This window comes from Megalops cyprinoides, chromosome 14, assembly GCF_013368585.1.
Source record: "Megalops cyprinoides isolate fMegCyp1 chromosome 14, fMegCyp1.pri, whole genome shotgun sequence".
In the NCBI taxonomy this organism is placed as follows: domain Eukaryota; kingdom Metazoa; phylum Chordata; class Actinopteri; order Elopiformes; family Megalopidae; genus Megalops; species Megalops cyprinoides.
Window position 1 is genome coordinate 31,636,297 of NC_050596.1, and position 14,602 is coordinate 31,650,898.

Sequence of the window (14,602 nt, forward strand, 5' to 3'; positions counted from 1 at the left end):
AAGATTAATGATGAGTACAGGCCTGCAGCCCAAATCGGCTTGTCCTTATGTCAGTAGTCTGAAGTACATCAAATGTATGCCTTATGCAGTATAAGCTAATGTAATATAAAGTGTATTTTTAATGGTTTATAAGGGCATTTGACCTAACAGTTTATTTAGGTCTAGAGTAATTGGTTTGACTTCTTATCCAAAGAATGACTCTAGATCAGTGACATGTACCAGGCCCAGGGAGCTGAGCTGAGATTGCATTATTAGACCGTCAGAACCGGTGGTTGAGCTGTTCCAGATGCATGACCCTACCCCCCTCTCCTCTCCTCTCGTAGGGTCAACTGGAAACTCGCGCAGCTCCACCCAGATGAACTCTTTTTCGGACAGCGGGTACCAGGATGCGGGCAGTTACCATGGCAGTCAGAGCCTGGTGAAGGCGGAGCTGAGGCTGCAGCACTCCTACCCTGGGGTGAGCGGCAATGCCTCGCTCGTCAGGAACTCCAGAGCCGAGGGACAGATCCCAGGCCAGGTACAGAGACAGGGTACCGAGGAGGCTGCTCACTGACAAACACCGGCAGCTTATTCCACAGTCACTCCTCACTGGAGTTAGTGATATCACTAGATGAAGTCAAGAATTATTTTAAAATGAACCCCAGGAAATGCTGGACACACCCTGCTAACTGGCTCTAGTCGTGATGTAGTGATATGTACACTGTAGTGGCTATGTTCAAGTGCATGTGAATGGGTTGCACGCTGAGTGACAGGACCGCCCCTCTCCCCCTACCCCCCTCAGACCCAGGTGGGCGGCGGGACGGGGTCAGGCCGGGCGATGCGGAGGGTGAGCTCGGTGCCGTCCCGCACGCAGTCTCCCGGCTACAGCAGCAGCGTGTCACCCTCCCGCGGGTCCCTGCGCACCTCGCTGGGCAGCGCGTACGGCTCACCCATCGTCACCGAGCCCAAACCGCTGTCCAGCGTCTTCTCTGCCACCACCCTGCCCTCTTCCCAGCGGCCCGGCTCGCCCTACTCCGCCCCGAAGACCGGCTCTCCCGCCACGCTCCGCCGCATGGGCTCCCTCAGCTCCCGAACCGCCTCGCTGTACCAGCCGCTGGGCGGGGCCGGGCGCACGGCCTCCCCGCCCCCGCAGCAGGCCCCGCCCCCCTCCTCCCCCGCCCGCGCTGGCATGACGGCGGTGCCCCAGAGCTATGGCTCCACCCTCCCCCGGTCACTCCGCCATGACGCCGACGCCTACAGCCAGCAGGCCTACGAGCTGTACGAGAGGATGGTCCCGCCCCGCCCCGACAGCCTCACAGGTCAGTGACACCCCCCCCGTCAGCGTCCACCCTCTCTTGCCCTCATAAGGTTGCAGGTCCAATTCCCCAGTCGGGCACTGTACTTGTGCACTCCTCGGGCATTGTACTTAACCCACAATTTCCTCAGTTAATATCCAGCTGTATAAATGGATAAAAGTGTAACCTATATGGTGCTCTGGGTAACAGTGCCTTCTAAATGACAGTAATGTAACGTAGTGGAATATAGTTGGGTACCTTTTTGCCTTATCCGACAGCCAACAATCTTAGCACTGTACCACACTGCAAGCCCTGCTCTTTAGCTCTGTACCACACTGCAGGTCCTTGCAGCCAGCTACACACGGCACCACATCTTCTCTAGTGCAAGGTGACACAGCAAGAGCGCGTTGGGGGGAGGATGTCGCAGGGGACAGGCTATCGGATGCGCTTGGGTCAGCCGAGGTGACATTCTCCCGTATCACCCTGCTCCAAAGTGCCATAAGGGAGGAGATGCTTTATTTAGGCCTGCTGTTTAATCTTCTCCACTGGAAGGAAGTGGAGTCTGATGTGGCCTTGATGCAAAAAAAAAAAAACCCGAGTCTCTGGGGCGTAGGTCAGGGCCAGCATAATGCAGTGATCTAATAAGCCTCAGACCTCTTTGAGGGAGAGCTCTGTTTGAAGGAGGAACGCTTGGGGTTTGACATTTTATGCGTGTGTCTGTTATTTCCAGACTGTTCCGCTGTTGGGTGTGCAGCCCAAATGAGTAAGAATTCTGTTTATTCTGAGGTTAGCAGGGCCAAAGGGGAATAAAGTCATCCGGGTTTCATAAATAAAAGAAGTTTGGGGTCTTAGGGAATGCATGCACAGACAGGGCGGTGGCTGGCTCTTCCAGGTCAAAGGGCAGGGACTGTAAAAGCTGACGGGAATATCAATGGTGAGTGCAGAGCCGGATAGGATCGGCTGGCGAACCCGCTGAGAGGAAATAAATTACTGACTGCTGTAGATGTGGTAAGACACAGTTTACAGTCTGCATGCACTGGAGATAATTTAGTCAACATAACAGACAAGCAAATGACAAAATGGGTAGCCTTTTCTTTGGGGAGAAGGAAACTGTTGTCAGCCGTGTGTTGTGATGGAGATTTAACATACTGGTAGAGTTCCTCTCTGCTTTCTGTTTCTGAAATGCTAAAGAAATTCCCTTTACTTGTCAAGTTTAGGAATGTAGTGATGTCTCCGCCACTCAGATCGACAGTTCAGTGCTCTCTAATGCACAAAATCTGTTTTTATAGAGGGGCAGGGGGAAATGATATTTCCTTTGCTTTGTTCAACAGCGTCTCAAATGTGAAATTTCCACATCCTCAAGTGCAGATTTCTGGTGTTGCCTTCGCTCTGTCCATGCTGGTGTTTCTTCCTGGTTAGATGAAGACACAGGGTCCTGAGATAAACAGTGTGAATGAAAGCGAGACATTCGCTGTAATTCGTTATTACAGCGGACAGGTTTTGTCATGCGAGCCAATTAAGAGACACAGGGTACAGCTGCCCCATAATGTGCAGGAGCAGAGATCTGTCCCGAGCAACTGTGCTTTCCTTTGTGCAGTTTTAGCAAGAAGAGGAAGGGGATTTATTAACAGCAGAGAGCGGTGAGGTTTTTCTGCTGTGGCCAGCAACAACACACGTATATACTGTTGCAGGATGAGGGAAACGATATTTGCTGCCATTGTGTAGCAGCAGTTTATCTCGACAGCAGGAGTTACGGGGGAGCCTGTGTCCGTGTATTCCTGTTCTGAGAGCCAAAGAGCTAATCACTGTCTGCTTTGAAGTGTCTGGCACAATGAAATATGAAAAACACCGCTGCAGCCAGACGAGAGAAATTCTCAAATTGAAAATAATAATTCCGCAGACAGAGAACTTCATTTCAAATGGAACATAAAATCCAGTCTGTGTTACCTTAATGGAGTGTTTTGAACTGCTGTCCGACTTATTTGGATTATTATTAATTAGTTTCCTCAGTTTGCAAAGACTCTGCTTTATAAAGCGTCTCTGTTTCAGCAGCACAGAGCCGACTGCTGGTTATCATTTCCTTTCAAGGCACATGAGGGGACGATAGGCTCTTCTGTAATGTGAATTTCAACAGCCAATAAAATAAGATTCCTGTGATGTCACAGTAAGTGCTCTCCTCTGATTGCGTCTTTGCTCATAAAGTCTTTCTTATTTCCTTTCTCGCTGCCAATGGAAAACTTCAGATGCTCTGGCTGATGACATACAAGGTGACACCCCTCGTTTATTTCAGCTGAAAAGTGTTTGTGTGCCCTGATGCTTGTGTGTGTTCGTTTGCGCATGTGCATGCGTGTGTGTGTGTGTGTGTGTGTGTGTGTGTGTGTGTGTGTTTGTGTGAGAGAGAGAGACTGCAGGTACGCCTGTCCCTTTGCGGAGCGTGTGTGTGTGTGTGTGTGTGTGTGTGTGTGTATGTGTGTGTGTGTGTGTGTGTGTGTGTGTGTGTGTGTGTGTGTGAGAGAGAGAGAGAGAGAGAGACTGGGGGTACGTCTGTCCCTTTGCAGAGCATGTGTGACCTTTCTGTGTGTGTGCTTGTGGTCTCTTCTCCGTCTCAGTGTTGCTTGTGCGCGTCAGCCCAGTGCAGTGTGTGGCCCGGCAGCCATGGAGGATTACCTGCATGTCTGTGGGGCCAGGAGGGGCTTTACAGCAGCCACACGATCAGGCTGCTGACCTTTAGAGGTGACCTTTATTCACCTTGTAGTTAAGCTACAGAGGGTCTCCATGGAGGGTCTCTCTGCTCCTTGCTGTCGTCACTTTGGCTCATTTCCTTGCATTAAATGCATTCAGTTTGGGGGGAAAAAATGAAAGGCCTGTTCCCAGAATTCCCCTGGTGTGAGGATGATGTCATCCGCAATCTGTTTCAGTCTCTGGTGCCGCTGTGAAGAATCCCGTTTCTCATTCTGAAGCGCCGTGCACACTTGCGTGACCTGGAACCTTAAGCTTAATCAGTCTTATTTACTGATATAGTGTGGTACATTTTTCTGTAATGGAAAAATACTCTCTGTCCAGATCTAAAAGTTGTTTTTTTTCCCCTCATTAGTTGTTCAAACGGTAACACATGCCCTCATTAGCCCAGGCAGATAATTGCAGGCTGTGTGCTGTAGAGACATTCGGCTGTTGAGTGGACGGTGTCTCCTCACAGAGAGATGCTGATATGTGCCGTATTGTCAGCGTCTTATTGCGTTTTTTGTAACTGCAAATGGGCACTTTGGAATTATTGTTTTTAAATGATTGAAATCAACAATTTCAGTTATAATCACAATTTCAGTATCATTTATTAGCACTTTAACATAATGATTCACACAATGAAGATGCACAAATAAGAAACATTTATGTGTCACCCAGCATGGCTTGCTACATTATCAGACTGTTTTTGAAATATTTTAATATGTACAATATAGGTTATGGTGCTGCACTGAATCACCATAGCATATAAAGGTACGCATACACAAACATAATGCAGTGTAATGAACTGCAGTACTACATAATGGAGTAATATTAGCTGAACTGGTCATTGTGTGAGTGTATCCTATGGCTGTGAACAGGATTCTTTAATTTGTGTATTGCGGCTACTGTAAGACTGTGTAGACATACAGGGTTATTCAGGTACACACTTCCACCCACAATATTTTGGTGTTAATTCGTTGCATAAATGTTTTAAAAATGTTATCACGTGCTGACTAAATTAGCTTCAGCTGAAGCACACTGATAGTAGCTGGACTGGGGTTAATTGACTGTAGGATGTTGGAGTGTAAACGCTCCTCTAGCCGTCTCCATGACGATAAGAATGCCCGCAGGATCGTTCCTCTGCAGATGAGAACGCAAACGCTCCCCAGAGGTCATCTTCATTTCACCTCAGCTCAGCCGCAGATTTTTTATTAAAAAGTAGCAGTTTGGGCTGGTTTTTCTGAAGAGGCAATAGGCTACTTCCTTGAAAAAGCCAGTTCATGCCAGGTTTTTAATTAATTCATTTTTTATCTCACTAATGAGGCACTCCTCATTCGTCTTTCCCTGCACCTACATCAACAGGAAGGAGGAAGCTCGCTCACAGGTGAGGTCCAGGCACAGCTGTGACTCAGGGTCAGAAGGGTCAGAAGGGTCAGAGAGGAAGATGGGTCAGGCTGGGCTGAGGAAGAGGCTTGCCGAGGGTCTAAATCTGCATGGAAATCGGACAGAAATGGCACAGAGCCAGCCAGTCACATAGCAGGGAGCGATTGCATGGCAACAGCGAGGGACCGCGTGTGACAAACGCCATTCGCTGTAATAGAGTGTCATTTGTCATTTTTATCAGGGTGAAAATAGCCCATCGGTTTGGAGACCCTGCGAGGTGAGGGGAGCCTGGATTAGCTTTTGCAGGCTGCTGCAGTCGCTGACTGCTGACGGCAATGACTTACCGCGCTGGCGGAGTTAAAATGAATGCGCATCTTATCGCTTCCAGCCTGGACTCAATCGGAAGTGTCTATCCACATAGTTTACTGGTCTGCTTATGCGCATAAACAGAGTTTATACCGATACAGACACTGTGACTGTAAGTGAGCCAGTTAAATTCCATGCTGTCAGTGGATATAGAAATTTTATATTTTTCAACAAATATGTAGATTAGAAGAGAATATGCAAATGTCCCACTAATTATGATACTTTTCATATGATATGCAAATTGACTTAAATTGCGTGGTTTGATCATAGAGGCATAAAGCACTTTTCTTGACATCTCTTCCTTTCCTTGACATCTTGGAATCTATGGCTTGATGCATGCCTGTAAGTAATTTCCTTTTCAAATTAGTTCCATTATAGTTTTCTGTCTTTCAAAGTCTGTGTCACCCATCATTACCATGACAACAATAGGTGTCTCACATCCAGTCATTGTGGATAATCTGGTCATAGCTGAAACGTGTTCCATTAACGTCAGTAATGGTAAATGTAGTCAGAATAAATGGATGCCAGGAAAGGATAGTGCTATGCTCCATCAGACTGGAGAAAAATGAAGAAAACGATTGAACTGTTGATAAAAATAATATGAAATAAGATACAGAAAAGTTTAAATATTTAGTCTGCCTGTGCCTCTGCCACACTGATTTCTCCTTCTGGTGCAGGCACAATTTCAACAGCATCTGAAATTTCACTGTAGCCATTTAGCATAAGTCTCCCACCCTGTTTGTCTTTTCGCGGGGATTTCAGCACTGACAGGTACGAACTTTCACGCACCTAACACTGTAGTACTGTGCCAGCTAGCAAAGCGGTGTGTGCTGGGAAGCCTTGTCAGAACGCGACTGAGGTGGAGGGCTGTGGAGCTGCTGTTAAACTTCTCTCGCTCCAGATGTGGTTTCAGGTGTGATTTATACCTGAGCAGGAGGAGCAGGAGGAGCGGAGTGTTCGGTGCGCAGGGGCCGATGCCTCGCCGAGCATCTGGAACGCAGCCCGGCGGTACAGCCTGCTGCAGCTGGCAGGGGTCACGAAACGAGGCATCCTAATGGCCAGTTCATTCCTAAAATGTGCCCTTAATTTGGGTTATGGATTTTGGATTATTTTAGTTTTGTTTTATGTGGGGGAGGTGGAGCATGGGAAATGGCTCCTGTTCTAAACGCACACTCACGCACTAGCATTCGCTGGCATTCGCTGTTTCCAGACAGTTTATTCCTTCTTACAACACAAAGCCTGCATGACACTCTGTGACAAGCACCTGCAAGCCCCCCCCCCCTCGGTTCAGGTGTGATAGCAGCTCTTGAGATAGACTCTGAGTTTGCTTCTCCCCTCAGGTTAATGTCATTTCCCTGTAAGCTTGGAAGGTGAGAGAGAGGATTGGAAGTGTGTGTGTGTTTAACAGATGATGAGCAGATCGTTAGGCAAGCTGACATCCTACAGCCTACAACAGCATTAAGCATAATTGGAAATGAGCCTTAAATGAATGTGAGTGAAGTTTTTAGCAGCGTATGTGTCAAACAAAATATGAGGATAAAGTGTTTTTTCCAAGGCTTTGAGGGTTTTTTCCCCCCTTACATATCTCATTTGGCTGTGTGTGGGTGTGATGGGTGATTTTTAGACCTGTCAGTCCGCTGGGCTGAAGCGGGGATTAGGATTGGCTCAGCGGGAGGCTGGGCGGAGTCTCACTCTGGGGCTGGCTCTCGGCCCGCAGGTATGCGCAGCTCTTTCGCCAGCCAGCACAGCCAGCTGGGACAGGACCTGAGGCTGACCGTGTCCCCCGACCACCACCTGTACAAGGACAGGACCTTCCAGGGCTCTCTGTACCAGAGCCCCAACCACCGGGCCATGGACCTCAACCACGGCACCCAGAGCTCCACCTACAGGGCTGCCTCAGGTGCGTGCCCCGCCCCGCCTCGCCCCACGCGCTCCACCCGCCCCGCCTCGCTCCGCTGTGCCAGCCGCCAGTCAAGTTACGTTACATTACATTACATTACATGCATTCAGCAGACGCTCTTATCCAGAGCGACTTCCAGCACAATAGAACACAAGTGTATCCATTCAATTTAAACGAGCAACAGTGTCAGACCAGGCTAACAACACTCAAAGATCAGTGACTGTGAGCGTAACACTATTCAAGCCCTACCACAAGTTAACTTGTGCAACCTGACAGAAGTCAAGTATACTACGATACAACAGTCCTCAGAACACAGGATCAAAACGCATCACAATACTATACATAAAATAAAATACTAGAGGTAGCAGGTGTTAGGGAGCAGGGATTGAAGTGGAACTCCGATGCAGTGTGAAGAGGTGGGTCTTCAGTCTGCGCCAGAAGATGGCCAGTGATTCCTCTGTCCTAACCTCTGTGGGGAGTTCATTCCACCACTGAGGGACCAGTACAGACAGGGACCGTAGAAGAGTGACCCCGTCGGGTTGGGACAGTCAGTTGCCCTGTAGAGGCAGTGCGCAGCGATTTTGAGGGAACATACGGTTTGAAGAGGGGTTGCAGGCAGACACTCCATGGCCTCTTTTTGAATGACTCAGTGGGTCAGCAACAGGAATCAGATTGCGAGGTGTAAAAAGGAGTACGGGATTGGTTTGGGAGTTACGGATATCACATGTACACTGGAAATGACAAAATCAATATGAGACATAATATAATTTCAATACAAGCTGAAACTGGGGGGAAAAAATCACCTCTTAATGAATCGTAGTTTTCATTTTATAGAGAGAGCAGACGAACAGTAGACAATATGTCTAGACTACAGGGTCAGCAGGAGGTAGGAGACACCAGAGGGCAGCGCTGTGATAGGACTCATGCAAGTAAAAACAAGGAGGAGGAGGAGGAGAAGGGTGAGATAAGGCAGCCTGGGGAACCTGTGGACTTTAAAATTCTGACCACACCCCCCCTCCCCCTGGCCCGCCACTCCGAGCCACCTCCTCCACCACATTATACCGCAGACCTGAGATCCTCCCGGTCCGATAACTTCAGAAATAAATTGTATTGATGCCCAGAACAGGCCTCTCAGATAAGCGCTCATAATGTGTTCATTCACTGCTGTACTGAGAGGAGAAGGGGGCTGTTTGGGGTCCTTACAAAAACCGCCTTCATCAGAAATATTCAATTTTTTCCCCCAGCACTCTGTTATGCTGTGAAATTACATTTTAGTAGCTCTTTTCCCCCCAAACAATGTTTTTTCTTACATGTTTTGTTTCTGGTCACCTGCATGCCCCTTTAGAGAGACAGGGAATTATAATCCTTGGGGGGAAGAAGCTCTCAGGGGGCCAAGGAAAGACGTCACGGAAAACAATCAAATCCAGATTTTTGACTAGCATGATCATTCACAGGTTTACGATGTTGTAAATCCTGGATAGGTTTTCAGTGCATTGCTGATGTTTGGGGTCTGCAATTCAAGGTCACCTTTCTGGTTTTCTTGTTGAAATGCAGCCTTCTTCCTCCTCAATCCTGGCCTAACAGACCACTTTCTGATCTTTAGAAATGCCCATTCCTCTTCTACCAAATTATACAGGTTGAACACATGTTCAACCTTCAAATATACATGTTTTCCACTGATAATTGGACTTCCCTTTTCACTGATCATTATGTAAAAACTGATTGAAAGAAGAAATGATTATATATTGAAATGTAAGGTGAAACCTCCGTACCATCATCAGGATGTATTAATGGTGATCTTATCTCAAAAATACATGTGGCTGTATGATCAAAAGGCTTTCTGACTGTCATTATGAGGAAGCTAACATAAACGGCAAGACATGAAAGGTAACAGTAATGAGATCGGTAGTCAGTGGTATTTACATCTGTTACGTTGCAAGGGTTTGGAGTTGAGGAGATAGAAAAGTAAAGCATTGAGACATGCTTCTATATGTAAAATGCAGAATGCTGGTGAGTAATATTAGTTAATGCTACAAAATTGCCTGTCTGCTTTTAAGTAAGGAAAAAAATATTGTAATATTTTGTAATGGATGGTAGGCAAGGTAAAAAAAAGTGATATGCACATATGGATTAAGCCATCCACCTGTCTCTGTATTTGGTGCTGAATTTCCCTGCTTGTTGCCCTTGAGGTTCACAGAGAGAGGAGGCATATGAGGTAAAGGCTGTGTGATTGCAAAGGGGGAACGCCACAGTATCTGTACTACAGCTACAAAGTTAAATGCAATATGTGGAATTGGCCTTGTCCATACGCCAGCCAAACATCATGCATATTCATGTGGCCCAGCTTGTGCATCAGCAGGTATTATTTTTGACATTTTTTAACACTGCGATTAGAGAGCTCGGTGCAGCCGCCCACAGACGAGCTTTCGACAGCCCAGCTGACAGGGAGAGAACAGGACAGCGGATGTTCGTTTTTAGGAAGCGGCAATTTTTAACTTTTTTTTTTTTATCTGTAAAAGGAAATTAAATTTAATTACCATCCTGTATTGAGATGTTGTGTCAAATTTAATTTGCAGTGTTTTATATAATATCACGCAGATTCATCTTTGAAAAGAGCAGCCTGATTAATGTTCTGATATCCAAAACTTCTCAAACAGCCAAAGCAGCCTTTCTGTTACATTTCATCAAGACCTTATATTATATTTTATAAACTAAAAATCCAGTAGAGCATTTTATGATTTAAATGTCTTTGTTGGTGCATAAATCAGACTATAAATTGCTCTGTTGAGTTTTTCTGGCATCCTGTGCAAGGCTTTTAATTGGCAGGCGTTGAGTCTCTCCATGTGGAAAAATTATTTTTGGATTTAGGCATCAACTCGATGGTTGGTTTCTACCACATGAGTGCATCATGTACACAATCTCTGTACTCGGGACAGTGAAGCCACTGAGGTGGCCAACAGGAGTCATCACACGTGTCAAGCAGCCAGGGCCTATGACGTAGACACAGCCTGCCAGAAACTGGGTCTCAGGGATGATAATACAGCCAGGGAGTTCTAGGAGTTGGAGTTAATAATGTCATTTATGGAGGTGTATTTGTTCTTCCTGCTGCTACTCCATAGTGAGGTTGTGGGCTGTGTGAGGGCTGTGGGTGCAGGAATCCACCTACATCGGGTCTGAAGGGAGAATTTTTCACATGTGCTGGTCTCAGTCTCTCCTGTTTGGGTCTCAATCTCAGATCAATCTCAGGGGTTTAACCCTCCACCAGGGAAACCAGGAGCACTCGGCTTCCAAAGCCCTTCCTCGCAAAACCAGAGGGAAAACGCTTCCAGGAAGAATGCGGCTCATTTACCCTGGAATCATGGGAGTTTTGTTTTAGCCACACAGTTAATGGCTTCCAGATTCTGGTTTCCAAGAACTGTTGTGCCGGTTCAGTAAGAAGCTGGTGTTGTGTGGCAGTTTTCAGGAGAGTCAAACCCACTGCTTACCTTTGCAGTCTGAACGAAAAAGGTGGATGCAGCGTGAATGTGCTGAGGAGGAGGTGGCAGCCGAGTCTCTGTGTGGATGATTTAACAGTGTTTTCTGTTTTATTCAGGCATGGGGACTTTGCAGAGGACTTCCACTCAGCGCGGCACGCTGACATACCAAAGAGACAACTACGCCCTGAACACCACGTACACAGAGCCCTACCACTCCGCCCAGTTCGAGTCCTCGGGGTCCAACTACGCCCGGCAGGCCGTCGCCATGGACGACGGGGCCACCCGCTCACCCTCCATAGACAGCATTCAGAAGGATCCCAGGTAGATCCCAATGTTTACTGTCACTATCCAAGGAGACTAACGCTGCTTTCCTTTGAGATGAAATAGCAGTAAAACAGCATTCCTCTCTGTGTATTGCTGGGTCTTCAGTTTGTACTCTGCTATTCAATCCTACAATTCCCTGGGCACAAGTCCAGTGCCATCGCCACTGACTGACATGAATTCCCTACAGTCCATCTATGGGAATAGTTAATTCTTCCCTCTCTAGCAGCTGTACCACCCTGTACACGTCTTCTGCCAAACAACTGTAACTAAGTGGGGTTAGGCTTGGTTAGTAAGTCTAAGGAAGAGGTTGCTGCTGTAACTGTTGTTAGTAGGCCAGTAGGGAGCACCCCTCCCAGCAGACTAACTAAACCCAATACCCCAGTGCAGTGGAGGGGCCAGTGTTCTGAAGCAGGTGCCTTCCATTGCTGGAGACATTAAAACAAGGCCCTGATCGATCATTGAAGATCCCATGGCAGTTCTAAAAGGTGTGGGTGTGCTAAACCCTGTTTTATGGTCTAATTCCAGAACTGGCTGTCTAGTTTTGGCCACCGGTTCCCTGCGTTTGCTTGGCTGCCCATCCCTTGTGTTCCTTAACCACTTTAATTCCCCAGGTCATCTGTTCAATTGAGAAATGAGTTCTCAGTTGACCTTCCTGCTGAAACAAAGGTTAAACAAATAAAGTAAATATGGCTCCGTCCCTTTGCTTCGGAATGTCTTCAGTCTGGTTCATGTTGTTGTTTCTATCCATAATCTGAAACTGTGCCTTTTCAACCCCACAGTAAATCTCCCTCAGAACTGCAGTGCTCCATGACCGTATGTTATTAGGAATGACTGTCCCGGCAGCTGTGGGTATCTGAGGGTTGAAGTGGTTTGGGACGCTGAATGCAGTGTCTCATTTCTCTCTAGCGGGAATCTCAGCTGTGAGGAGGAGAGGGGGGAGACATCCAATACATACCCTGTGCAGGCTGTGTTGGTACCTCAGGAACTGTGAAACGGGACTCCTGTTTATTGGCACAGACTTGAAGGGCTTTGGGTAGATTTGGATCAAAACCAAATGTGACTGAATTTGTGTGCTGCTTCACCTACTGCTGCTAGCAAGTTCAGCAACAGCGATGCAAACATTGCGATATCTACAGCCGCTGCTTTGCAGCCCAGTGGTGTTGAAGTTGTACGAGCTTAGGCTGATTCCTTGTTTGGATTTTCATAGCCTTACACCATATCACAAGTGGGGAAAGACATGTTGAGGTTTAGACAGGGATGTAACATAATGGCTGAAAAATCTGTTTTAAAATACAACCTATCCTATATTTGTGGAGTGTCACCCCATATTGCAGCCGGATATACTTGGATACAGTACCAATATTGATGTAAAAACGCTGAATAAATAAGAAGTTAACAATATCTCAGACTTTAAAGGTGTAGATAGTCATATCTATATTTGATATCAGTGGGGGAGTCTGTTTCATTCTAATAAGTTATATTAGAGACCCTCCTGTCTGATCACATTAGGTGATGTTTGTCGGTAGCTAAACTTTAAAGTTGCACTTCAGCCAATCATTAATCAATGTTGTGTGAGCGCCCGATAAGCTCTAATGACACGGGGATGCATCAGTGTGCACACTCGCTGAAGCACAGCATGTCACCGAACGAAAATTGGAACTGGCTGCTCTGGTATCGCTTTCCGATGCTTTGGATTGTAGATTGTTGTATTGCCTAACCAGCACTGCTGTCTGACCACAGGAAATCCTTAAATTCTTCAGTGCTGTGCTTAAATTCCAAATGTTCTACTGTTAAGCCACATTAGACAGGACAAATGTCACCTCATATCAATGTACATGGCTCCTTAAGTGACCCACCTGCCCAACCCTCATGACAGTGGACACCTCCAGCCACTCATTTATTAAGAATAATTCTCTCTGCTTTGGTCTAAGTGAATGATAGACGAGGAGCAATTCCTCTCTGCTCATTTCTTCTCACTTAATATTTCTCTTTTAGTTAAGGTTTGTCTGCAGTGAAAGAAATGTTTATAAAGTTTCCTATTTCAATGGCCTTCACATTTCATTACACACTAAATGGGAGCAGTTCTGCACAAAATTAAGTGCTATTGAAATTTCCCCCCTCACACTTTCTCTTTTGGCTTGATAAGTGATATTGGAAAGTATGGTAATGGGATTAAGTGGTACAAGATTTTACAGCTGCCACAGGTGGCTAGCCCTCACTGGACAGTCACACATACATTCTTCATATATTTTTGATCCTGTACTACATCAAATTCCATTGTTGAGATGCTATTTTCCAGAGCAATATACAGTTATATGGTTATAAAATATATAATATACTTTTTATTTATCATCCATTTTTACAGTTTGAAATTTACCAAAGCACTTTGGGATAAGTCGGTACCTTGCTAAAAGGTATAACAGCAGTGCCCCACCTGGAAATCAAACCACCCGCCTTTGGTTTGCCATTTTGTTTTTTTGTGTGAGGGGGGGCAGAGAGGAATTTTAATTTAATCCATCCTCTTGATGCCATCTTTTCATCTCACTGAATTGTTCAAAGGGAATTTCCTGAACACCTCAATATAAGTCTTAGAACTGAAATTCCTGTATGGGGTGGGGGGTTAAAAAACAATAGTTCTGAAATTGGTTAGATATTTTTTAATAAATGTTGGCATCTTATTGAAAGGTGCCCCTGGCCCCCAGCCCCCGGTGGGTGTTTATGTAGGACGCAGTTCCTGCGGCGTGGCTTCATGCTGCTGTCTGTGTTTGCATTGCAGGGAGTTCGCCTGGCGGGACCCGGAGCTGCCGGAGGTCATCCACATGCTGCAGCACCAGTTCCCGTCCGTGCAGGCCAACGCTGCCGCCTACCTGCAGCACCTGTGCTTCGGAGATAACCGAGTCAAAGCCGAGGTACCAGCTCACCCAGTGTGCCAGCGCTCACCCAGTGTGCCAGCGCCCCCCCCCCCCCCCCCCCCCTCTCTCTCTCTCTCTCTCTCTCTCTCTCTCTCTCTCCCTCTCTCCCTCTCTCTCTCCCTCTGTCCCTCTCTCCTTCTCTGCTTCTCTCCCTCGCTCTCCTCTCCCTCTCCCTCACTCCCTCTCTCCCTCCGTCTGTCTCTCCCTCTGCGTCTCTCTCCTCTCCCTCTCTCCCTCCCCCTCCGT

General features: G+C 46.9%; 1 protein-coding gene across 5 annotated transcripts in view; it reads left to right on the forward strand.

The window, feature by feature from the left end:
- pkp4 (plakophilin 4) overlaps nt 1-14,602 on the forward strand; it is a 93,427-nt gene that overhangs the window by 56,609 nt on the left and 22,216 nt on the right. For 3 of the 5 annotated variants that reach the window (XM_036544947.1, XM_036544948.1, XM_036544951.1), the window contains exons 6-11: nt 324-517; nt 782-1,298; nt 3,518-3,541; nt 7,462-7,644; nt 11,237-11,441; nt 14,221-14,353. In XM_036544947.1, coding sequence (XP_036400840.1) covers nt 324-517; nt 782-1,298; nt 3,518-3,541; nt 7,462-7,644; nt 11,237-11,441; nt 14,221-14,353 — 1,256 coding nt within the window. The remainder of the gene's footprint in view (nt 1-323; nt 518-781; nt 1,299-3,517; nt 3,542-7,461; nt 7,645-11,236; nt 11,442-14,220; nt 14,354-14,602) is intronic. The other 2 variants (XM_036544949.1, XM_036544950.1) reach the window with 1 other exon arrangement.